Source organism: Solanum verrucosum, unplaced genomic scaffold, assembly GCF_900185275.1.
Source record: "Solanum verrucosum unplaced genomic scaffold, falcon-dt-bn FXZP01000130.1, whole genome shotgun sequence".
Taxonomy (NCBI): Eukaryota; Viridiplantae; Streptophyta; class Magnoliopsida; order Solanales; family Solanaceae; genus Solanum; species Solanum verrucosum.
In genome coordinates, this window is record NW_026020341.1 from 276,691 (window position 1) to 302,569 (window position 25,879).

Here is a 25,879-nt window from a genome sequence, read left to right on the forward strand (position 1 = left end):
CTTTATTTATTATAATAATACTCGTATCATATAATCCATTAGTGACATTATTAGTGAATTCACATTGTTTGTTTGATATGGAATTGAATGATGGGAAGAAGATAAAGATAGGGGTTTGTGTAATGGAAAAGAAGGTGAAAAGCGGCCCGGAGGTTCTCTTCTTTCATTTGTTTTTGTTTCAATTTCTCACCAATCACCATGCACACCACCATTAACACTCATTTCGCAGGTATTTTCTGCTCCCATGGGACAGATTCTTGATAGATTAAACTCATTTGGCGAATTTCAGGTAATTTACATTTCCCTTTTTTTTTCATTTCTATTGTATATCGATTGATTACATGTACATGTAGGTAGTGCATTTTGGGGACAAAGTTATTCTCAACGATCCAATTCAGAGGTACTTTAATTATTCATTCTACAATATTCTCAATTCCTAGCTATTTAATTACTACTTCTTTGTATTTGCAGCTGGCCCTGTTGTGATTGCTTGATTGCCTTCCATTCCACTGGATATCCTTTGGACAAGGTTGAACAATATGCTGCATTGAGAAAGTATGCAACTATTTTCTCCTTCTTCCTTTCCTTGTCAAATTTAAACTACTCTCTCAACTATCTATCTGCTCCTCTCTCTTAGGCCTTTCCTTGTCAATGAATTGGAGCCCCAACACCTTCTTCATGATCGCAGAAAAGTATATGAGGTTCCTACCTCAACCTTTTTTATGTTTATGTTCATGTTCCCCCATTATCCTGTTGACAACCCCCCTCCCAACTTACCTTGTATAAAAGCAGTGACTTCTTGCTATTTGCATCTCCATAAAACCAGCACATAATTTAGACACTTTTTTCATTTTTTGCTTTGATTTGTGGGATTTCAGCATCTAGAGATGTTTGGGATCCCGGTTCCCAGATATGCTTGCGTTAATAGAGAAGTGCCTTATCAACAACTGGATTATTTTGAGGAAGAAGATGACTTTGTCCAAGTTCATGGGAATCGCTTTTGGAAACCTTTTGTGGAAAAGCCTGTTGATGGTCAGTTTTCCTGCCTTGCGAGGATTTTGTAAGCTGTTTGTTTAGCTTAATATATCATTTGCATTAGAACTGCAAATAATAGACTGGTATACATCAAAAGGAAAAACTCATATTTTTGTGTTCCTTGAAATTTTTGAGAAATAAATAATTAACTCAAATAGTGGGATATACATTGATGCCTCTTAGTTAAGTTCCGCTTTGATGAGAAACCAAAACTGTACCATATTATATTATGTTGTAACTGCTAAATGGAGTTTGAAAAGTTTAATTTGATTTGAGCTTAGACCTCAAGTCTATTACTTATATCTGATGACTGCTATCAGAGTGCAGGTTTCTCTAACTGTTAGAATTTGCTTTCGCATCTGCCGCATTTCTGATATTATGCAAATACCATTTACCGTGTCTTATGCAGTCTCTCATTGTTTGAGTAGGTGATGATCACAGAATAATGATATATTACCCTAGTTCAGCAGGCAGCGGAATGAAGGAATTGTTCCGAAAGGTAAAAATTAAAAAATGACATTGTTTTTTGCACAAAAATTTGAAATTGCTTTGGCAAACTTCCTTTTGAGTCAGACACTGCAGCTCCTCTGTTATGACTATTCTGCAAATGTTCTTGTATTATTTAATCAACCACTCTCCTGTATAGAAACCCCTAAATCCTAATGGGTGATTGAGGATGATCTGTCCTGATTCAGTTAGTTGTCTTTAGCTGTGGCTTGGATGCAAGTAATTTTATTCTAAAAATTTCAACAGAGATTTAGACATTTTTCTCGAAAAGAGGTGCATTTGTCTGCTTTGCAGTTATAACCTCAATTTCTTTATACATTTCCAGGCATTCCGGAGAAGGATTTGATATGTTCCGCAACTTAAATATTTCTTTCAACATCACTGAAGATACTTAGAGAGATGGATTTTTCATTTCTTTCATTGGGATAGTGTCAAGACTTATTTCAGTTTCCTGCTTCTCCTTTGGCTTCATAGGCTTCTAGGTGTCTACTTGTGACATTTCTTTTGTACTGAAAATTATGAGAGAAAAAAATTGTAATCCTGAAGCGAGCGTCTCCTTGTCAGTTGCTTATCTGTAATAGCAGGATTCATATCTTTTAAAAACATTGCAACTTTTAACAATTGAAGTTCTCTTATTAAATCATCCATATCCTCCACCATAGTTTGTGTCAATTTGTCGGATTTATACTTGACGATAGATTTGATAGTATGTTGTACATGCAATTCGGTTTGATGTTCTTTAACTTCTTTCTTTTTCTTCAGGTTGGTAACCGCTCAAGTGAGTTCCATCCAGATGTTAGAAGAGTGAGACGTGAAGGATCATACATATACGAAGAATTCATGCCTACAGGAGGAACAGATGTTAAGGTTCCTTAGTTTATTTTTTGGTATCTTAGAGTGAATGAGCTTAACTGTCATTGGCAATTAAACTTGATTTTCTTTTTATGGTGGGTAGCATATCTCAGGTATTATTATGTCTGGCATAAAGATGTTAGTGGGCCCATAACTTTTTGAATTCTTTTTGTTGGATAGTAGATGCTGTGAGGAGAAATTTTAATTAGATTAAACATTGATGTAATACATGACATGGGATGATATAATTAACCATACTTTATCAATACTTGAAATTGTGGCACACTTGATCCCTCTATACATGTTTAATAAACACTGTTAGCATTTCATTAATTCTAAATTGTGAAAAAAAAAAAATTGAGAAGGAAACAAACATTAAAGATGGTAAAATATTTTAGAGGGAAATAGGCTATAAAGAAGTCTCAAGGAAAAATTAAAAGAAGGGATAATGAGCTAAAGTAGGAGATAGAGTAGTGACAAGGCTAATTTTTAAGAACTTGGGTGGTACTTTTGGTTACATATTCTGAAGAGATAGATGGAGCAAGGAACACAAGTTTTTTGGACTCCGGGAATGTCTATAGTGAAGATAGTAACTTCTCAATATTTCCATGTTACTGGTCTCATAGAGCTAAATGCACTTGTCTCCGGGAGTACCCATCATGAGATGGTGACTTTTTAAAATTTCCATGTTTCCTTCGATATGTTCTTTCCTATAGCTTCTTCCCAACCCTCACAGTCCCCAAAAAGGAAAGGTAAAATGACAGAAAACCATACCTCATATACTGATCTCATTTATTTATAGTAAGAGCTAGCAACTTTTTCCATCTACATCTTAGCTCCCATGTGTTTACCTCTTGGACTCATAAAGGATCTTCATTAGAGAAAACTTAATGGAAATCCTTTTTCACAACTTTGCTCGTGATGTGCGCATATCCTTGATCTTTTTTTTTATTAAATTTACATAGGTGTATACTGTTGGCCCAGAATATGCACATGCAGAGGCAAGGAAATCTCCGGTTGTTGATGGAGTTGTGATGAGAAATCCTGATGGAAAAGAAGTTAGTAATTTCTTCAACATATCATCGGCAACTTTTGAAGTCCGCGTTTTGTCCGTTCCTTTTTTTTTTTGTCAATATCCTGAGGCACACAGTCAGAGAAGAAAAGGAAAATAACGGTGATATCATCTTTTTATTTACTGTGTGCATTTGGCTCAGGAGACAGAAGTAGTTTTGACAAAGTAATAACTTATTGATGTGGGAAATTTCCCTATATACAAGGCTCATGGAGAAACGTATCATGTCCCACTTAAATGTCTTTTGTATATAAGTAAATTTGTCAAAGTACTGATCTTTTCCTCTAGCAGCAGATATGTTCTTATATTTGGCTACACGTTCAAAGTTGCTTCATTTTGCAGGTCAGGTATCCTGTTCTATTAACCCCTTCAGAGAAGCAAATGGCAAGAGAAGTTTGCATAGCTTTCAGGCAAGCTGTAAGTCACTTAAGTCTTCCAATATTTTTCCACAACATCTGGAAATATGAAGTTAGATACTTCTCATCTGGTCTTCATGCTTATACTGTGGGTGTATATTCTATCTCAAAATGGGGTAAAACTTTGCTCCAGTTCTCTCTAACCATTGGCGGAGCCTTAATTTGTGGCATGTGAAGGATCATCCAACTGCTGACGATAGATGATACTAGTCCCCCCAGCTATAATACAGTTACTTGACTGATTTCTTACTTTGCTGTTTATATTATTTAGAAATACGTGAATATTTGTTGAATTGTTTCCCGGACCTCTAAACTGAGGCATACTATGCTGGCAGTTTTCGTTTGATGGTGTTGTAGACTACATTGATGGAAAAGAAAAGGATGACAATTTCTCTTCCTTTTGTTTAGGTTTGTGGCTTTGATCTGTTGCGTTGTGAGGGGCGTTCTTATGTTTGTGATGTGAATGGCTGGAGCTTTGTGAAGAACTCTTACAAGTAATGTTTACGATGCTTCATATTCTTCACCAACAAGAAAGTAAATGAGGAAACTTCCTGTCCAGTCTATTTACTGTTTCGCTTTTCAGCATTACTCCTTTCAGCTTCTTAATACAAAATGGAACATGTATCTTATGCCCTAATTGGCAGAAAAAGAAAATGGAGAAAGTAAAATGGAATCTCTTCCTTAAATGGAAGGGAGAAATCGATGACTGGATGGGGTATATAAAATATGCCTTTACTGGGGATAAGATTACTGAAATAAAGGTGAAAGTAATCGTCTACTTCCTCTTGAATCTGAGATCTCAAGATATATTAACCATCAGAGAACTTAATTATGGACATCTGTAATGTAGCTGATTTTTTAAAATTCCCTTCAAGAGATATCATAATCCTCGCGAATGACGCTTTATCTACTTTCACATAATGAAATTCATACGGGCTCCTACCAAATGGAGTACAATAATGACCAGTACTAAGTAGGATAAATGACACCCAAAAACAGGTAAAAAGATAAAAAAAGAAAATGTTGAAACCTAACCTATGTGTTAAGAGAATATGTCAACATCAATATGTTCACTTGTAGTTTTTATCCTGACACAAGGATTTAAAGATTTATGTGCTTGATTGGTTTAAGACCTTGTGTTCTGCCCCATATATGTTTTGACTGGAATTCCCTTTCTCAGAGTGGTACTCCCAATGGTAAGAGCTAGATTTTATAGTTGAAGATTTCATTCATACCTGTATCATGAGTTTAAGTTAAAATATTTTTCTTGATATTTTGATTATTGTTGGTCGTGTTTTCATTATTAACATTATCATTACTGTCATGGAGTACAGCAGAAGTGGTAGCACTATAGTGTCATCATCTGTACCCACATTATTGTTTCGGTTCTAAAAGGGAGTTATTGCTATGATGTCTGAGAACAGGTACTATGATGATGCGGCGTGTGTGTTGAGGAAGATGTTTCTAGATGCAAAAGCTCCACATCTTTCATCCACGATACCACCAACTTTACCATGGAAGGTTAATGAACCTGTTCAGCCTTCTGAGGGACTAACACGTCAAGGAAGTGGGCTTATTGGCACATTTGGACAATCAGAGGAGCTTCGATGTGTAATTGCAATTATTCGGCAGTAAGACATACCTGTTTTCTTCATTTCCTTTGTTGCCAAAAAACTTTTAGTTTCCTCTTTAATCATTCTCAATTTGTGCAGTGGTGATAGAACTCCAAAACAGAAAGTGAAGTTCAATGTCACTGAGGAAAAGCTCTTAAATTTGATGTTAAAATATAATGGGGGAAAACCAAGATCTGAGGTGCTTCTTTGATTTTCGTTGTCCTATCTGCTTTTTAACTATATTCCCGATGTTTTAGAGTACAGTATTGTTATTTACTCTCCACAACCTGCTGCAGACAAAGCTTAAGAGTGCCGTGCAATTGCAAGATCTTTTGGATGCCACCAGAGCTCTGGTACCACGTACTAGTTAAGTAAAACTTATTGTCATTCTTAATAGAAGCTCTATCTCATTAATTTCTTAAAACTCATATTTTGCTATTGCCTTCTGCTTTTGATCTTCATCCCCAAACCTGGATAACATCAGCACGTTTCACCTATAGCTATAAGAGTAATTATGAAGACTATTAACCTGATAAATAATAGTACTTTTTATCTGGACCTCACTTGTGAGATTACACTACATATGTTGTTGTATCAACTTGACAGATTTTGGCTTTTAAAGATGTAAAAAAATTGGTTCTGAGATCAATTAAAGAGGACTGACTATTAAACAATGTTTATACTGATTATCATCCAGGCTTTAATTTATTGGAGATGACACCTAGAGTTCAAAAAAACAGGTATATCATTCGAACAAAAGGACATTCATACCCCTCACTTTCAATCTTAAGATTGTGAGTTTGAGTCACCAAGGGAGCAAAAAGGTGGGAGTTCCTAGGAAGGGGCAAGAAAAAAAAAAGGACATTCATATGTTAGTGATGTAACAAAGACCCTAGTATACTAGTGCACACATTTCATGGTTAAAGGAGGACGGAGAGGCTCAAAGTTAAATTGATTATGTTTGCTCGTAAAATCTTGACTTATGAAATTTTTGATATTATATTATCTCAAAAGTTTCATGGATAAAATCTATGTAAATTTCATAGATGGTCACATAACTATCACTTTTTTTCATAAAAGTCAATTAACTATTATTTCTAACAAAAAAGTCTCTAAACTTTGAGTATACTAACACAAAAATCACACAACCAGGAAATACTAACTTTCTGGTGGATAACTCATTTTTTGCTCTTCTTTAAAAAGCTAATAAATAAAAATTCAATTAAAAAGCTTCGACCCGACCCAAAACCCATATGTAGAAAGTAAATAACCCTTCATATTCTTCCCTTTTCCCTATAATTTAAACATGTTTGGTTTGAAAAAATAATGGTAAACAAAATAACTTCCATCCAGATGAAAATATTTGCTACCGAACACTAGAAAATACCTTCCTAATTAAATTATTTACCTTAAAATTGACTTCTATCATACAAAATAAGTAACTTTTTGTTTTGTTTCATATATAAAACAGTAGAAAAATAATCTCATTAAACCTTGCAATTAAATCAAACAACAATGTTGCATTTGTCCACTCCATGTAAAGAGACAAGTCAAAGAAGAAGAATACTATTCATATATGCCTTTTCTTTTTGTTGATATTTAATTGGACATGGAATGTATGATGTTCATTTAAATTTATAATAATAGTGACAAACATTATTAAGGTGATGATCAAAATTTTGATTTAGTATAGAAAATATCAAATAAAAAATATATTTAAATAGTTAGATAAATACAATTCTTAAGAATTATATGAAAAAGTGGTTTATAAGATGCTAGTAAATTTTATATGTTAAACGTATTTAGATTCTCCACAGTACTAAACGTATCATATGTTACTGCAAGAAATATAGAGTAGTATGCATTTTGAAATATATATAACAAGTAGCAGTAGTTATAATAGTTGAGATTCTCCAACTAGTTCCAATATTAACCATTAACAAAGAATAGAAAAGAAGTAATTCAAACATTTAAACTTTTTTGAATAAAGAATGTGAAAGATTAAAAATCAATATGTGAAAAATATGTGATAACATCTATCTATCTATCTACCTATTTATATATATTTATTTATATATTATTATTATATTATACTACCTTAAAAGGATGAACTCCCCTAACTTGAATGTTAATTACCTTAATTTATATTTATACTACCTTAATTTATATTATCTTACATTTATTATATTGTAAAATATATCAAAAGCCTATAATTTTTCACATTAAAGGTTGGGACTTTTTCAAAAAGTTCTGACTTTTCCAAAAAGTTGTGATTTCTCCATGAGTTGTGATCTTTTCAAAGGGTTGTGACTATTCCAAATGGTTGTGATTTTTCCCAAGAGGTATGACTTTTTTAAAGCGTTGTAAATTTTTGGATGAGTTGTGACTTTTCTAAAGGATTGTGTCTTTTCTGATAAGGCACAATAAGCACATGTTCATATTACCTTTATTGGCTATAAATAAAGGGTTACCTCATATTTTTAAACTTCAAATTTTCTATGTTGTGTATTCTTTTTCTTCTTCTTCTTAAAACACTAAAACACTCAATTCAGTACATATTATTCTATATTTATTTATAATATAGTATAAAATATATTAAAAGAAGACACTTTTTCACATTGAAGGATTGTGACTTTGAAGGGACGCAAGAGTTGAAGAAACGGGTTTTAAGGTAAAAATACAATATGGGTAAAAAACCCCAAAGTACGAAAAAAAACATAAAAGTAAATTCCTGAATTCTAAGGGTGCCACGTAGACTGGCCTAGAATTTTCTTTTATATATATAAGATTCAAACCAAACATGTTAAACTGGTAGGGAAAAAGGATTAACTAGTATGAAGGGTTATTTATTTTCTTCAAAAGTGAGTTATCCACCAAAAGTTAGTATTTTCCTATTGTGGGATTTTTGTGTTAGTATGCTCAAAGTTTAGTGATTTTTGTGTTAGAAAGGATAGTTAAGTGATTTTTGGTAAAAAAAAAAAGTGATAGTTACGTGCCCATCTATGATATTTACCCGATAAAATCTTGAACTTATCAGAGTGATCTGCTTTTGGCCCTACCTCACTTTGAAGGACTTTATTTACACTCTTTAGGGGTCGTGGTAGAGTGTATTAGCAAAAATAATGCATGCATTAACTTTGTGTATTAGTAGTACCTTGTTTGGTACCTTTTCATGCTATATATAATTAATGCTTGCATTAGTATACATTCTAATGTGTATTGAGGAATATATTACTAATACCATGAATTTCTAGGTATTAGTAATGCAAAGAGATTTAATACATGCATTAGCATGATTAAAGACCTAATTACTTCTCAAACCCCTTTTACATCTTTTCCACCAATAATTGTGGAGGATACATTTGATTAAATACATATTTTTATGCAATGCATGCTTTTATTAATATACCAAACAAAACAATGCACACAAAATATTTTATATATAATTAATGCAAATATAACTAATCAAGCATTACTAATACACTCTATTTAGCATTATTTTTATACACCTTTTACTGTGATCTGTGTGTTGCAAATTATTGTTGATCATTGTTTCTCATTCTTTTCAATCAGTTATTATAATATATTTTTTTGTAAGGCTTCTGTTTGTTCCAGGATTGTGTGTTTTTGTACTATGGGTGTAATGATAAACAGAAGGAACAATCTTGTTTGTGTCCTCATTCTCAAAATACAACGTACTTTGGGTAGTTGTTGAATTTGTTGTTGTTGGGTTCAGTCTATCTCTTAGACTCATACTGATGATATATGATAGTCATTGTTGCTTTCACTGCTCTGAAAACTAGAGAGGAAGTGTTCTAATTATAATTATCATTTTTCACCTTTCTTGACCTGATCGTGTGAAACCCTGTTCCCACAAGAAGCCCAAAGTAAAGGAAAGACTAAAGAATAAAACAACAAAATGTTTTAGACTAAACGTTTACTTGGATCATACGTGTATAACATGTTTTCCAAGTAAACGTTTGATGTTCCTTTTCTGCAGAAGCCTAAGGGGTTTCCTGTCTTAAACAAGACTGGGCAACTTTTAGGTTATTACGCCTCTTGGGACCACTATAAATAAGGGGAATTCAACTGTTGCCCCTAAAAAGAGTTGCTTTCCATGTATGTTGGAATATGCTATCTGATGCATTACACCCTTTACTGACCAATTTTTTCTATTTTTGTCCTGATTCTATTCAGTCTCTGCCATTCTTATAGAATAAAATGCTGTAATTTGCAAAGAAAAAATGGTTGTTATTTACTAATTGGAAAAGGCCAATCTGAATTTGTTACTCACTCTTTTTTATAGACCTGGTAGGGGAAGTGATAGTGAAGCAGAAGATTTTGAGCATGCTGAGAAGCTACGTCAAGTTAAAGCAGTTCTTGAGGAGGTCGACACTATCTTCTTGCTCTATACATTTAGCATGTCATACTGTCATTGTTAATACATGTTGTAATGCAAATTATTTTCATTTTCTTTTCTTAAAAAACATGAAAGGAATATCGTAATAAGCTAGAGGATAAGATCTAATATATTTTACTTTTAATTCTTTACTTTCTTCGATATCTAGGTTATGTCATTCCAGATTATAATTTATTTTGAAGTAACTTTTGTTACTTTGATTCCTTTGTGTCCTTTGCTTTGCTTTTGGGGTTACATGCCATTCAACAAAGAGAGAATATAATTGAAGTTATTAAATTTGGGACATTGAAAGGTGAAACCTTAGCGCCCCCCCGCCCCCCCCAAAAAAAAAAAAGTTGAAACCTCTCCTTAATTCTACTAACATGAATGGTATTGAGGATTACCCTGATCAAATTACCTCCCTTGTGGATTTCAATATTAAATAAACTTGGTCTAATTTTATTTTTTAAAATTGCATGTTGCTTGTCTATTTGATTTTACATATAGAATGTGTTACTCCGTAGTCTTTCAAAACTTGACCATTTATTTCTTCTGGATTTTGTTTTCAATCACTTTTCTTAAGAATTTTCTTCTTTCTTCACCAATCATTTCTATGGGAAGTTAATATTAATAATATTTTTTAGTTGTCCTCTTAAAATTGAAATTATGCTTATTCAGTAGATAGTGAACTCTGGGAGCTAGTGGTAGAGGTCAGGAGGGTGAATGACAGGATGATGAGCATCAAGCTAGTTGTTGGAGGGCTTACTCTTAATGTTATGAGTGCTTACGCACTGCAAATGGGCTTGGACGAGGAGGTCAAAAAGAACTTCTTGGAGGATTTGGACGAGGTCATACGATGTATCCTTCTCACTGAGATAATATTTTTAGGAGGAGATTCCAATGCCTAGACTGGGACAACTTCAATGAGCTTTGATGATGTGCATGGAAATTTCGGTTTTGGGGATAGAAATTTAGGAGTTGCACGTTTGGACTTTGCAAGAGCCTTGATTGGTGATAGTTAACTCATGTTTTCAGTGGGAGGAGGAGCACTTGGTCACTTCTTGAAGTATGGTGGCCAAGACCCAAATCTACTACCTACTCTTTAGGAAGAGTAATAAAGGTTTAGACAAGGACTGCAAAGTTATTTTGAGTGAGAACCTTAAAACCCAACACAAACTCTCAGTAGTGGATCTAGAGATTAAAAGAAATAGGACGAAGAGGGCTTTGTATGGCCAACCAAGAATTAAGTGGGGTGGATGGGGGGATTTCTTAAGGATAAAATCCAAGAGTTGAGAGAGAAGTTTATGGCTATGGGGGCATGGGAGAGTAGTGAGGACGCTGAAAGTATGTGGAGTAGGACAATTAAGTGTATTAGGGAAGGAACTAAGGAGATGTTAGGGGTATTGAAGAGAAATTTTGGTGGGCATAGACAAAACAGGAGGTGGAATAGAGAGTATTGAAGCCAAGAAGGTTGCTTACAGGAAGTTCAACAACAATATACCCCATGACATCCCACAAAGTGTGGTATGAGGAGGGTAGAGTGTAAACAGGCTTTAGTGATGTTCTGAAAGATCCTCGACTCAAACAAATCAAGTCGTAATTAAAAGAAAAATGGCAGGGGAGAGAAACATGACAACTAATAGCTTATGGAAAGTTCATAGAGACAAAATACAAGGAGGAGAAGACAACGAATAGGGAGAGGTATAAGGAAGCAAGGATAGTGGTCACGACAACTAAAATGACATTATTCTAATGCTTGTACGAAGAACTAGAGGATATAGGCGGGGAAAATATTGTATAGGCTCTCCAAGACCATAGAAAGGAGGACATGTGATCTAGACCCAAGTGAGGTGCATTAAAGACGACGATGGTTAAGTATTGGTGAAGAAGGTTCTCATAAAACGAAGATGGCGGACTTACTTCCATAAACTCCTAAATGAAGTGGGGACAGGAATGTTGTGCAAAGATCTAAGAGTTTTCTTTTCTTCTATATAAATTCAATTGCTTTAACACATGTATCAAAAGCTATTTGTAACGACATGTGGTTAAGATTAACCTGCTGGCTTGTGGAAAAACAAGATTCTACAATTCTCATAGCGAAAAGTGTGTGTAAATATTTTATCCATTCTCATAGAAATGCTGGCCCTTCCGTACTTGTTCTAACACTCCATTTAGGGAAGTGAAAGGGTGTATTTGTGTGGGGGTGGGGGTGGGGTGAGGAGTTAATGATTTAGTTCTTGTGTTACATTGTAGTTTACTCAAAAGGCATTGTTGGAGTCGGAGATTACAAAATGGTTGTGAGAAATATGGGAGAAGAATATTATTAAATTGTGTATCTACATTATTACATTGAGGCCCTATTTATAGACACTATATTAGGATCATTTTCTAAATAAGATTCTATATACTATTCCTGCTCCTATTCTTATTCTAAGTAAGATTGTATATACTACTATTGTTCCGATTCATATTCTAGCACTCCCCCTCAAGCTAGTGCATACAAGTCATATGTACCTAGCTTGATACAAATGTAGTTAATACAAGGACCGATAAGGGGCTTGGTGAGATATTTGCTTGTTGATCACTCAACTTCACAACATTGGTAGTCAATCTCAATGTGCTTAGTCCTCTCATGAAATACTGGATTTGATGCTTAGTGTCGATAAAATACAGAGTGATAAATTCCTGAATTATAGTGTTGCACTTCCCAAATCAAGCTTGAGAAGACTGTTTCAGACCATAGAGCGACTTACATAATTGACATACAAGGCTATCAAACTCTCCTGAGCAACAAAATTACGTGGTTGCTCCATATAGACTTTTCACAATGCAGTGGTCGTCGGAAAGTGCTGAAAATCTGGTATAAAATATATGGATCGTCTTGGAACCAATAAATGAGTTGATATTAAATAAGAAAGTCATTGAAAAACTGGTTGTAACATGCTTATGCATCGGAGTATTAGATTTGATGGCGGAAAGTGGTCACAATATGAGAAATGAAATTATATGCGTAGGGTCGGAATGATGGCACGACCCTACACAAATAAGAAAGTAGTCAACGAAAAGAACTGTGCTATGCAAATCAAATATGAAAAAGTAGTCACCAGAAAGATGGCACGGTGCTACATAAATTAAACATGAAAAAATAGTCACTAGAAAAATGGCATAGTGCTACACACAAATTAAATACGAAAAAAGTAGTCACCGGAAAGATGGCACGGTCTACACAAAATAAAGTAGTCACCGAGATGATGGCACCATTCTACACAAGAAAGTAGTGCAAATCAAATATGAAAAAGTAGTCACCGGAAATATGGCATGGTGCTACATATATTGAACATGAAAAAGTAGTCACCAGAAAAATGACATAGTGCTACACACAAATAAAATATGAAAAAAGTAGTCACCGGAATATGGCACAGTCTACACGAAATAAAGTAGTCACCGAAATGATGGCACGGTTCTACAAAAAATAAAGTAGTCACCGGAAGGATGACACAGTGCTGCACAAAATAAAGTAGTCACCGGAATGATGACACGGTGCTACATAAATCAAATATAAGAAAGTAGTCACCGGAAAGATGACACAGTGTTACACAAATTAAATATAAGAAAGTAGTCACCGGAATGATGTCACGGTGTTACACAAAGCAAATATGAGAAAGTAGTCACCAAAAAGATGGCATGGTGTTACACAAACACTAGCGGATACGGGTTGACATAAAACAACCTTAGAAAGTCACCGGAAATTGACGCACGGTGACCTTTTTGACTAAGTTTTCTTCCCCCAAATACGTCAATATGGGGTTCATGCATATGTCATTGGCCCTAATTTGTTAACATAACCAATGGCCAGACGGGCAACATATATGGGTCATAGCCACCCACCGGCAGCGGAAGCTGTTTTTTTTTTAATTTTCTACCAAGATTGTAGAAGCTCTTATATCATATGAGAGATATTGGAAAAAATATTATTGAATTACATTGAAACCTTATTTATAGACACTATAATAGGCTCTTTTTCCAACCAGGATACTTCATTATAATCCTTTTCCAAATAGGATTTTATATACTATTATTGTTCCTATTTATATTCTAACACTGGTAATGGAATAAATCCAAGTGGGGCTAGTGTTTGCTTGCCTGTAGTTTGAGAGGAATTTAGAATTGGGTCACTGGTGCTTTCAAGGGGCGAATGGAAAGGAGTCTAGTTTGTAGGTCTAGCTTGGGTCCGTGTGAATTGATGGTATGTTGGGGTGGATAGATGAGGAGAGGTCTATGGTATAAAATGGTGACAAATATATTTTTTAGTATGACAGTATTCTTGTTTCACTTTCTCCATTGCTGATTTCTGAAACTGGAGATTATGTGGCTAACTTGTTCAAAATTGACATGCAATCAAGTGCTCAGTTCTTACCAATTGTTAAGATATATGTTGGATTGCAGGGGGGACATTTTTCTGGGATCTATAGAAAAGTTCAGCTAAAGCCACTACAGTGGGTTAAAGTGCCCAAATCTAATGGTGAAGGTGAAGAAGAAAGACCTACTGAAGCTCTTATGGTTCTAAAATATGGAGGTGTTCTCACTCATGCTGGAAGAAAGCAGGTTCGACTACACAGTAATATTTAGTTTAATGTTTCCTTCTGTCTTGCCCAACTTTAACCTTTCTTCTTGTTTTTTGAAATTTCTTGGCAGGCTGAAGAGCTTGGAAGATACTTCCGTAATGACATATATCCAGGTTTGGCATGAATTCTTGGACGTCTCACATTTCCAAACTTTTACTCCAAAATTCATATCATGTCATCCTTTTGATAATGTTTTCTGACTTGACATTTAGAAATTTCCAGATAAACTACTTCCTACTTAAACCCCTTGTAAAAGAATGCTGTGTCCAATCTCTGTAGATGCAGATGATTAATGATTTTTGACTGAACTTTTTTTTTCCGCGTTTTGGTCAGTCAGATATCTTGTATTTGGGGTGTGGGGTGAGGTAATGGTTATTGCATATACTATATTCACTCTGATTTGAACCATAGGTGAAGGTACTGGCCTACTTCGTCTCCATAGTACATATCGTCATGACTTAAAGATATACAGCTCAGATGAGGGTCGTGTGCAGGTTTTCTTCTTTTCTCTTCCTAATATATTATTGAATATTGGAAGTGTCGACTGTTTTTCTCTTTGTTCTCCAATTCTTTTTCCATGTAACTCTTTGGCATGTCAAATTATCTCATATGAGTTCTCTAGACTATTCAGCTCTTATGTTTGCAAAAAACTATATTTATTTTCTTTTCTAATTGTTGAGTTTGCGTTGTACACAAATTGTTGGTAGATGTCCGCCGCTGCATTTGCCAAAGGTCTACTTGACTTGGAAGGACAATTGACACCTATCCTGGTCTGTATTCATGTTCAAATCTCTGCTTCTTGTATTGAATTCACAACTGAAATTAAATGAAGTATATATTTCTTTTTCACTTGAAGGTATCACTGGTTAGCAAGGATTCATCTATGCTGGATGGGCTTGCCAATGCCAGTGTTGAGATAAAAGAAGCAAAGGTTGTTCTCTTCTTGCATTGAATTATAAGTTTGTTATTATATTTGAAGATCTATATCTAGTTCTTATTTGAGTATGTGGTTGTTTTTTTATCTTTAGTTCTTTTTTTGTTCGAGGATACGTCCATTTTCTGATATGGATTTTAGTAGTGAAGAGTTCAAATGATCTAGCAGTAGCCACAGGGTCCAGTGAAAGCTTAAAGTAGTGATCACATAAGCTTAACCTTTTTGAAATTTTTTTACGTACTGTGATCATATTCAAAGAAAGCTGGCTACTGAATTTTCCCCTTTCGTATTAAAACATGAAGTTGTTGTCAAAGAGTGTTATCATATTTGACTTCAATCTGCTTGTGGACATGACCTTACCACCTATGTTCTACCTAAAATAAGTATTCTTTTATGTAAATTGAATATGAAGATTACATTGGAACCCAAAGTGCATGCTGCAAATATTTGCTCTATCATGGTGTTATTGTGATGCATTTGAAGCATATGAGAACCATTGGAATTTGATGGTCTAATACCAGAATTAAGGTACTTTTGACAGAGTGGTTTATCGAATGTCAGAGCCTCCTTTTAGCTTTTGGAAATTACTCGATAGTTTAATGATGCAAGTCATAGATAGTAGTAAATCTTCCAGCATATTGCTCCCAATGTGAGGATCTTTAGGACCTTTGAATTCTTACAAGTTTGTGATTGTTAAGATAAGCTTTCCCCTTGTTACAGGCGAGGTTGAATGACATAATTACTTCTGGACCAAAGACTAGTGGATCTTCAGAAAAGCCTTGGATGGTTGATGGAGGTGGACTCCCACCTAATGCATCTGAACTTATGCCCAAGTTGGTAAGTCTTAATTTGAATGTCCTGATGGATCAATCTTCTTGACAAAATAAACCTCAAGCATCTGCAGCATGTTTTTCATTCTCATTGTTGCATTTTTATCCTGTTTATGCCCCTGCTCCACTTCCTTTCCTTCTCTGTGACAGTTTATTTTCAAGCTTTTGGATTTGGTTTTTTGGTGTATTCTTTTCTTTTTTTGTTTTTGGTTGCTTTGGGCCTTTCTATTTTCATCATCTCAAATCTGTCTTGCAATCAGGTGAAATTGACTAAGATGGTGACAGAACAAGTGAAGCTGCTTGCTAAGTATGAAGATGAAGAACTCGCAGAGACAAGTTCCTATGATGTGATTCCTCCGTATGATCAAGCTAAAGCACTTGGTAAAACAAATATAGATGTTGATCGTATTGCTGCAGGCTTACCTTGTGGCAGTGAGGGATTTCTACTCATGTATGTGCGTTGGAGAAAACTTGAGAGAGATTTATATAATGAACGCAAAGAGTAAGCTGTTTCTAGTTGAATTTAACTTCTTTTATAATTGAATATTTTATAGCTACTCAGACCTGTAGATACTTTGCGATTGTCCTTCATTGAATCTGTGCTATTGATTTTTTTTATTAAAGTGGTATCTTTATTGCTTATATTCTCCCTAACACACTATTCAATTACAGTCGTTATGATATCACTCAAATTCCAGATGTTTATGACTCTTGCAAGTAAGTCAGCTCTCTGACATGCCTTATCGCTTTCTTAATGCAAAAGACATGAAGGATTTTCTTCATTTAAGTTCCACTGAAAGACCATAATATACATAGTGTCTGTTTTAGCTATTTTCTGAATTATTTCACAGGTATGATCGTGTGCACAACTCACATCTAAAGCTAGAGGATTTGGATGAACTCTTTGAAGTTGCAAAGGTACAAACAAGTTAGAAAAAAGTGTACTGTTTTGAGCTCCCCAAATTTTTTCTCAGTAGTGACAAATAACTGTGATGGTGCTGTTGATTTAGTGGCTTATCTTTAGGCTACTAGTTTCCTGTGTACATTGTCTATATTGTTGTACAATGAAGATTTTGCAGTGTTGACTAAAGAGTAAGCATGTCTAACTCCTATAAAATATTATTCTGCTTTTGTATTTCAGCTCCTCGCAGACGGTGTTATTCCCAATGAGTATGGGATCAATCCAAAGCAGAAGCTGAAGATTGGATCAAAAGTAAAGTTCTTCAGAGCTATTTGCATTTTTCACATTTTTCCTCTGTGAGTTTGAATAATTTATACCTACTTCTTGTCTACCTACTACATGTACTGTCACTGATGACCCAAAATTAATTTTTAGTCTTAAGAGTGAACAAAGAAGTGGATGGACTTTGAAAGACAGTTTTGGTATGTCTCTTAGCTTGCAGAGTTACCTTCTGCTTCTGTTAGGGTATATCTAGATGGAATCCTCTGCCCCTATGCCTCTAGTCAAATAATAGTGTGCGCTACAACCTAGAACATCTGGTTTATGAGTTAAAGAGTGTTGAGGTTTACCACTGAATATTGAGGCAAGGAATGCAGGCAAGTTCATGTGGATGACTTTTTTGCTTGCTGATCTGACTATGCTAAAAATTAACATAAAAGTAGTTCTGAGTATGGTCAGGAGTCCCTTTAATTACATTTAAATCATATATCTGGTAGACCTTTGCTTTATTGTAAATGAAAGCTACATAGAGACTTGAATACATCATCTAAGATTTTGACATTTTAGATTGCTCGCCGATTGTTGGGTAAAATTTTGATTGATCTGAGGAATACTCGGGAAGAAGCTCTAAGCGTTGCTGACTTGAAGAGTAGTCAAGACCACGATTCAGCAGTGAATGAGACGGGGAATGAAGATACAGAATATCATCCCAAGCTTAACAATAGGAGTGATCACAACCTTAAAAAAAGAGGTAGCTTCACCAGTGAAAAATCAACAGACCAGGATGATGATGAGGACAAAGAGACCAAGTACCGGTTAGATCCAAAGTATGTGGTCTTTATCATTAATAAATAAAGATGTTTGCTGAATCCGTATTTCATCTTATGGACATTTAGACATTGCTCCAAAAATAAAGGAAAATCTGCTAATACTTCTACTATATTATTTGTGATGTTTTCTGATTTTCTTTTGTCAGGTATGCAAATGTGAGGACACCAGAAAGACATGTGCGGACACGCCTTTACTTTACATCAGTGAGTGAAAACCTCCAATTGAGTGTTGTAATTATTTCTAATTTTCTACTGTTGTGCAGCAACTGCCAGTGCTTTTCTTCCATTCCTCCTCTTAATCCTGAACCCTACATCCTTAATTTTCTAGCTATAACTGGCTAAACATAAAAACAAAAAGTATAACACGTAGAAATTGACAGTCCATAAATATAAATAACGGTGGCAATACATGTTTAAAGGTGTGAATGAGAAATGAAGGATTGTGACTTTTCCGAAGAGTTGTCCTTTACGAAAGGTTGTGTCTTTTCTAAAGGGTTGTGACCGTTCTTAAAGGTTGTGCCTTTTCCAAAGCGTTTTGACCTTTCTAAAAGGTTGTCCCTTTTCCAAAGGATTGTGACCTCTCTGATAAGGCACAATTAACACATTTTCATACTACCCTTTTTATTGGCTATAAATAGAGGGGTTTTCTCTCATTTTTCTGCATCGAATTTTCCTTCTCTTTCATACATTTTCTTTAACGAAATAGAGGCTTTGTGTGATCTCGTTGTTACTAATTGAGTTCGACAAAGTTATCGAAGTTTGAGGTACCATTACTTCTTTAATAGTTTATCCGTTTTATCTTGGGAGGAAATAATCCACAACCTTGGGTACAGTGAGCGGATTAAATTCAGGACACACAATCATTTTTGTGGACTCGGATAGTTTATTTATGTAAAGTCATGCTGAAATAGCAGGGAGCAAAGTTCAAGTCAACTTTTATGTGGTCTAACATGAATGGTTTTCACCTGATTCTGACTTTTAAAGTCTGGGGAAAACACTTGATGCCAGCAGCAGGATGAAGTGATGATGTTACGTGAAGTGCCTCAAAAACCTTTTCTTATCTTTCTTCAACTGGCTTTACGTTATGTTACAAACTCTATATTCCCATAGCTTTGTATTTCCTTCCTTAAAATATCGATTCTGCTAATTTTCTATGATTAAATTATTGTTTAATTCTTATAGTGCTTTTCAATCTTTGTTTTTTTTCTGGTCTTGTCTGTTTTAGATTTACCATTAATTTTAATTTGTATTATTTATCTTCCCTTGTCTAACATTCTAGTTTTACAATTGTTTGATGGCCAGGAGTCACATATACATTCCTTGATGAATGTTATTCGTTACTGCAACTTGGATGAGTCTCTTCATGGAGAGGCCAGCCTTGTGTGTGACAATGCTTTAGATCGCATGTTCAGAACCAAGGAGCTTGACTACATGAGTCATATTGTATTGAGGATGTTTGAGAACACAGAGGTTGGTACAACCTAGTGATCCTTAACTGAGGCACAAATAAAAACAAAACCACGGTATTACTAGTTACTGAAGTGTATACCTGTCTTTTTTTTTGCATCCGTAGAATTGATTTGAAGTTAAAAACCTGCTTTACTTTGTGTTTTGAGAAGGTAGTGATGGTGCATCATTGCCTCTTCCTCTTGTTCTTGCTATTTCACAAATAACAAGTGTTATCTTGAATGTGAGGTGTATAAGAACTGAGAATAACTTTCAACCTTTTCATTTATATTCGATAAGATAAAAAGGAGTTCTTTCCAAACCTATTCAGCATAATAAGACCCTCTGCCTTCTTCGTTGGTATAAAGTCAGGTATGATTCTTGATTTTAATGGACATAGGGTATGGATCAATGGAAAAGATAATGCAGCTAAATAAATATGCATTATTTTGAGACCTAAGAATAGATTATAATAGGCAACTTAATACAAGTATAAATCCAGCAGATTTTACATCTTCCAGTGTTCCCATTCAAACTGTGTTCAAAAGGCAACTTGTTTCGACGGAAATATATTTTTGGCTATTAGAAGTAAATGTGTGAAGTACAAATCAAGATTTGTGTTTTCTTATGTTGGAAATGAGAAACTCATGTGGGAAATGTCTACCGGATTCATTTCCTATCTTTATTTGTTTTAGGTGGCTTTGGAAGACCCAAAAAGGTTTCGCATAGAAATGACTTTCAGCCGTGGAGCAGATCTATCATCATTAGAGGTACTTTGTATCCTTTTCAAGTAATTAAAAAAGATATCTATATCCACTCTGTGAAGTCCTAGAGTTATTCTCACGTATGGTCACACAACTGTATCCACTATAACAATAAAGTCATATTTTGTCACGTTAAAGTAATTGAACTTTACCCACTATAAAATAGTAAATTCTCTAAATTTACCCACTATAACAACAAAACGTACCCATCAAGGTGACTTTACAGATACAATTGGTAATATTTTGTGATTTTACTGGTTTTAATGTGAAGAAAAGCAGTTCTGTGGTGTTATAGTGATATATTTCTGTTACATTATGTGTGACAATTAGTTTTGTGACTTTGTTGTCATTGTGGCTAAGTTTAGCGACTGCAAGTGAAATTAAAACCGTGTTTCATTGAGGGTGTGTTTGGTATGAAGGAAAACATTTTTCAATTTTCTCATGTTTGGTTGGGTTAAATGTTTTGAAAATGTTTTTCAAATCAACTCATTTTCCTCAAATTTAAGGAAAATGACTTTCCTTTTAAACTTAAGGAAAACATTTTCCAAAACTCTCTTCCAACTTCAAATTACAATTATTTTTTTGTTGAAAAAATCAATTTATTTTGTCCCTACCCTCAAACCAACCCCAACCACCCCCCCCCCCCCCCCCCCAAAAAAAAAAAAAAAAAAAATTTTTAAGTTATCCCACCCTCATCCCTACCCCCACCTCCTCCCAAAAAAATATTAAAAATTGTTTTTAAAAGATATTTCTAATTCTAATTTCAATCTTTTATTTTTTTACCCCCAGCCCACTACCTTCGCCCCCCCCCCCTCCCCCCCACATCAACCCCCTATCAGCCCTCAACCCGCTTCAAAAAGAAAAAAATTTAAGTTTGTTTTTAAAAAATATTTTTAACTTCAATTTTTTATTTTTTCATCTCGATCCTCGATCACCCACCTCCCTCTTCGGTCACCCCCCCCACAAAAAAAAATTGAGTTTGTTTTTAAAAAATATTTACAAATTCAAAATTTCATTTTTTCACCCTACTCTCGACCTCCTACCCAGCCTCCCACCCACCCACCCCTACCCCCCCCCCCCCAAAAAAAAGTTTGTTTTTAAAAAATATTCTCAACTTCAAAATTTCATTTTTTCATTCTACCCTTGACCCCCCCCCCCCACCCACACCCACCAGCCCCCCTCCCCCCACAAAAAATTTAAGTTTGGTTTTTAAAAATATTTTCAATTTCAAAATTTCATTTTTTCACCCCTAGAACTCCCATCCACCCACCCCCCCTCCCCAAAAAAAAATAAAAAATTTCAAGTTTGTTTTTAAAACAATATTTTCAATTTCAAAATTTCATTTTTTCACCCCTACCCTCGACCTCCACCACCCACCCCCTACTAGCCCCCCCCACCCCCAAAAAATAATTTTAAGTTTGTTTTTCAAAAATATTTTCAATTTCAAAATTTCATTTTTTTCACCCCTACCCAGTCCCCCCCACCCCTACCCAACCCCTACCAGCACCTCCCCCCCATGCCCAAAAAAAATTTTAATTTTGTTTTTAAAATATATTTTCAACTTCAAAATTTTATTTTTTCACCCCAACCCTCAACCCCCTACCAGCCCCCATCCCCAAAAAAAAAATTTAAGTTTGTTTTTAAAAAATATTTTCAACTTCGAAATTTCAATTTTTCACCCCTACCCTTGATCGCCCCCCTTCACCCACCCCCACCCCCAAAAAAAATTAAGTTTGTTTTTAAAAACTATTTTCAATTTCAAAAATTATTTTCTACTCTAGTAAAAATAAAAGATATTTCTCAAAAATATTTTTCATTCATAAATCAAACACTAAAAATCTTTTTCGGAAAATATTTTCTACTCACCAACCAAACATGAGAAAATGAGTCAAAAATCAACTTATTTTTCAGGAAAACATTTTCTATGGAAAACATTTTCCTTCATACCAAACACACCCTGAAGGTCTAATAATTTCTGAATAGTGTTCACAGTAGAAGCACACTCACATTGATAAGTTTGCAGAAATTCGAGTCGTTTGATTTAGTTTGTTTGCATGCAGAAAAATGATAAGGAAGCGAGTTCATGGCATCAGGAGCACATATTGCCAGTTATGGTTCCTGAAAGGCTTCAAGAAGTGGGATCACATCTTACATGGGATAATATGGAAAATATGATTCATCCATTCGCCATGCCGGCTGAAGATTTCCCCCCACCATCAACCCCTCAAGGTTTCTCAGGCTACTTTTCAAAAAGTGCATTAGTTCTAGAGCGCCTCGCTAACTTATGGCCCTTTCACAAGTATGGGAACACTAGTGGCAAGTAGTGCCTTCCTTTTTGTTTTCCCTTTTCGTTTACTCTAACCGAGGTTTGAGATCGTCATATTGAGGAAGGAATCAATAGTAGCTGGAGAGTTCTGGGAAATCATTTTTGAAAATGTCTTCCTTTTTTCCTTGATACCATCATTATCATTCATTCATATAAGTAATGGAAAGTTTTGCAATGAACCACCACCTCACATAAATGTTTAGAGAATCAGCCTAAAACTGATTTACTTGAGATTCTTAGCAGTCTCTTGTGTATATGCTTGATGTTCTAGAGAGAATAAATTATATGATCACCCATAATAGCAAATTATCTATGAGTCTTGTTTCTTTATTTTATACAAACAAATTCACTTAACTGATATTATTTTTCTTACAATGTAAAGTAAGTAGTTGTTTTCGAAAGACCATCATACATCTTTTTCTTTAGTGAAGAACCGGTAGAGAAAGATTAGAAATATTATGCAACTTGGGCACTATTTAATTCTTTTTTTTGCACGGATTGTTTCTTGAAAAAAAAAAATGGTTATAAAATTAATTAAATAAAAGAATATATTATAAGGATAAATATTAATTTTATTATATATATATATTTATTAATAATAATTATGTCAAAAGAAATGTTAAGCAAAATGAAGCATAATATCATTACCACAAAGGAAGTAGGTGTCATAAATCAAACTTGAAACGAAATTTATGTTTATGGTACCACATAGGGATGTACAAAATCGAACTGAGAATCGAATCAAACTGTAAATCGAGTTAAATCGAAAAAAAATCGACTAGTAGTTTGGTTTGACTTGGTTTGGTATTGAAAAAAAAAATCCAACTATATTTGGGTTGGTTTAGTTTTAACTAAAAAAAAATCAACTCGAGACCAAACTAACCTGACATTATATAGATAATTTTAAAATTTTATTTTATACACAAAAATATTTACTTTAATATAATTTTTAAATATTTCTTATACTTTTTCATAGTTTTTATCTTTTAATATATTATTTCAAGTTTAAAACTTAAAATTCTGAATGGTCCAATAAAAATTATAGTCCATAGATGTTGATAATTATAATAAAGCTTAAATCAAAATCAAATTAATATTAATGCAAAAAGAAAATCAATTCAACACTAAGAATGACAATAATATTGAATATTTGTTCTTTAGTTTTACATTGGTTTAGACAATTAAATACATAATCTAATTTTAATTTCCTTTAATATTTAGTCATGTAACTAATACTTATTAAACTTATTTTAGCATGATTTACTACTTTTAAATTAAGGATAAGGGTCTGAAAAATACTTCAACTTTGGTCGGATTTGTTGTTGCGATACTAAACTTTCATAAGGACCTATTACCTCTCTAGACTATTTAATACCATCTTTTTTACCCCCTGAACTATTTAACAGTGTATTTTAAAGGTATATATGTGCCCACGTGGACACATTACTATTTATAATTTTGCATTATTTTTTATGTTCACGTGGGCAAATATATATGTTTAAAATACGGTATTAAATAATCTAGGGAGGTAATAAGTCCTCATGAAAGTTTAGTATCGCAACAACAAATCCGACCAAAGTTGGGGTATTTTCAGACCCTTATCCCTTTAAATTATGATCATTTTCATTATGACTTATTAATTTGCAATATTTGTTTTACGCGATTTCATTATTTTTTTTTTGTTGGATATTTAGTGTCATTAATTATATCATATTTTGTGTTATTTTCTTAAGAAACACCTTAGATAGTTGTATTTTGGTAGGACTAAAGAAATATTTGAAGTACATATAATTATATGTTTGTGTGAATACTTAAATGGAAAAACCCAAAAATCCGAAAAAAATCCAAGGTTGAAAAACCCGAGTTTCATTGATTTGATTTGGTTTATAAATTTAAAAATCCGACACAAATAGTTTGATTTGATAGTTGAAAAATCCAAACCAACCCAGCCATGTACATCCCTAGTACCACAATCGGATTTTTTCACTTCCAATATCACTCTATTTGTCAAAACTTTCTTAAGTTTAGTACATGCACAAAATGTAATAGAGAAAAACTACCACCCTCACTTCCTTATAACAATATTTGTTTTAAAAGATACTCACTAATGTCCAAATGAGAGAAATATTGGATGATGTAAATGACATGCATTGTTTGTATCAGTTTGACAATGATTTATTTAGGCCAAATCCATCGGTGATCCCTTAAAGTTGGCACCAAATTTCACTTAGACATTTTAACTGGGCAATATTCATTTTAAACACCTTATGTAGGGTCCTGCTATGTAATTTTGATATTTTTTGACAATAAGCAAAAAGTTGAAGGAGAGTGTAATACACTCGTTGATGATGTGGCAAACAACCAATTAAATGATTACATGTGTAATTTTAAGTAAAAAATTACCTTAAAATCTATTTAGTAAATAAAATAAAAATATTATTCTAAAAAAATCAATTTAACCCCCCCCCCCCCCCTCCCCGAAGGTAGTTGTCTTCTCTACTACACCCAACAATTTTTTATTTTTTTTATCAACTTTTAAATTGTTTCAGATCTCTTTTTTTTTCTTTTTAGTGTTGTTTTGTGGGAAGAAAAGAGGGAGATGAAGAAAGAAAGAAAGAGAAAATAAATATGAAATATGACTATTGGTATCCATTTTTCCAGTAAAAAAGGTGAAGGGAGGTGATTGTAGATTTAGAAAAGTAATACAATGAAGAAGAAAAATGACTTGAAAATGGATTTGATTAAAAAATTCGACCTCCATCAACATATTTCAAAGTTTCTTCTCTCTCAAGTTTCCTCTCAACCAAGCACTAGGGTTCCAAGCTTTAAGTCTTCATTCCAAGAACCAAGACAAGGTCTCTACTCCTGGTATGTGGGATTTAATAACCGAGTATTCCTTCGCCCATTGAGTCTCAAAGAAACTTTAGATTTTTAAGTTTATGGTTCCTACAAGCTAAAACTTTTTATGATCTTCATGTTTTTTCATTGTAAATCGGTTTCTCTTCATGATCAGTCCAAATAGCATGATTTGATTATAATTCCATGATTTA

At 34.0% G+C, this 25,879-nt stretch overlaps 1 protein-coding gene across 1 annotated transcript; it reads left to right on the plus strand.

Moving 5' to 3' along the window:
- The first annotated feature begins 93 nt into the window (after nt 1–93).
- LOC125837325 (inositol hexakisphosphate and diphosphoinositol-pentakisphosphate kinase VIP1-like) lies at nt 94–22,898 on the plus strand. Its single transcript, XM_049516468.1, has 30 exons — nt 94–152; nt 230–289; nt 354–400; nt 472–555; nt 638–701; nt 879–1,032; nt 1,464–1,534; nt 2,305–2,409; nt 3,360–3,452; nt 3,809–3,883; nt 4,291–4,376; nt 5,307–5,513; nt 5,595–5,694; nt 5,792–5,859; nt 9,799–9,883; nt 14,341–14,499; nt 14,590–14,632; nt 14,931–15,013; nt 15,227–15,289; nt 15,376–15,450; nt 16,174–16,290; nt 16,544–16,785; nt 16,956–17,000; nt 17,135–17,201; nt 17,425–17,496; nt 18,031–18,290; nt 18,440–18,497; nt 19,596–19,763; nt 20,435–20,509; nt 22,564–22,898. The coding sequence occupies exons 1-30, from the start codon at nt 123–125 to the stop codon at nt 22,825–22,827; spliced, it is 3,120 nt and encodes a 1,039-aa protein (XP_049372425.1). The 5' UTR covers nt 94–122; the 3' UTR covers nt 22,828–22,898.
- Nucleotides 22,899–25,879: the final 2,981 nt, after the last annotated feature.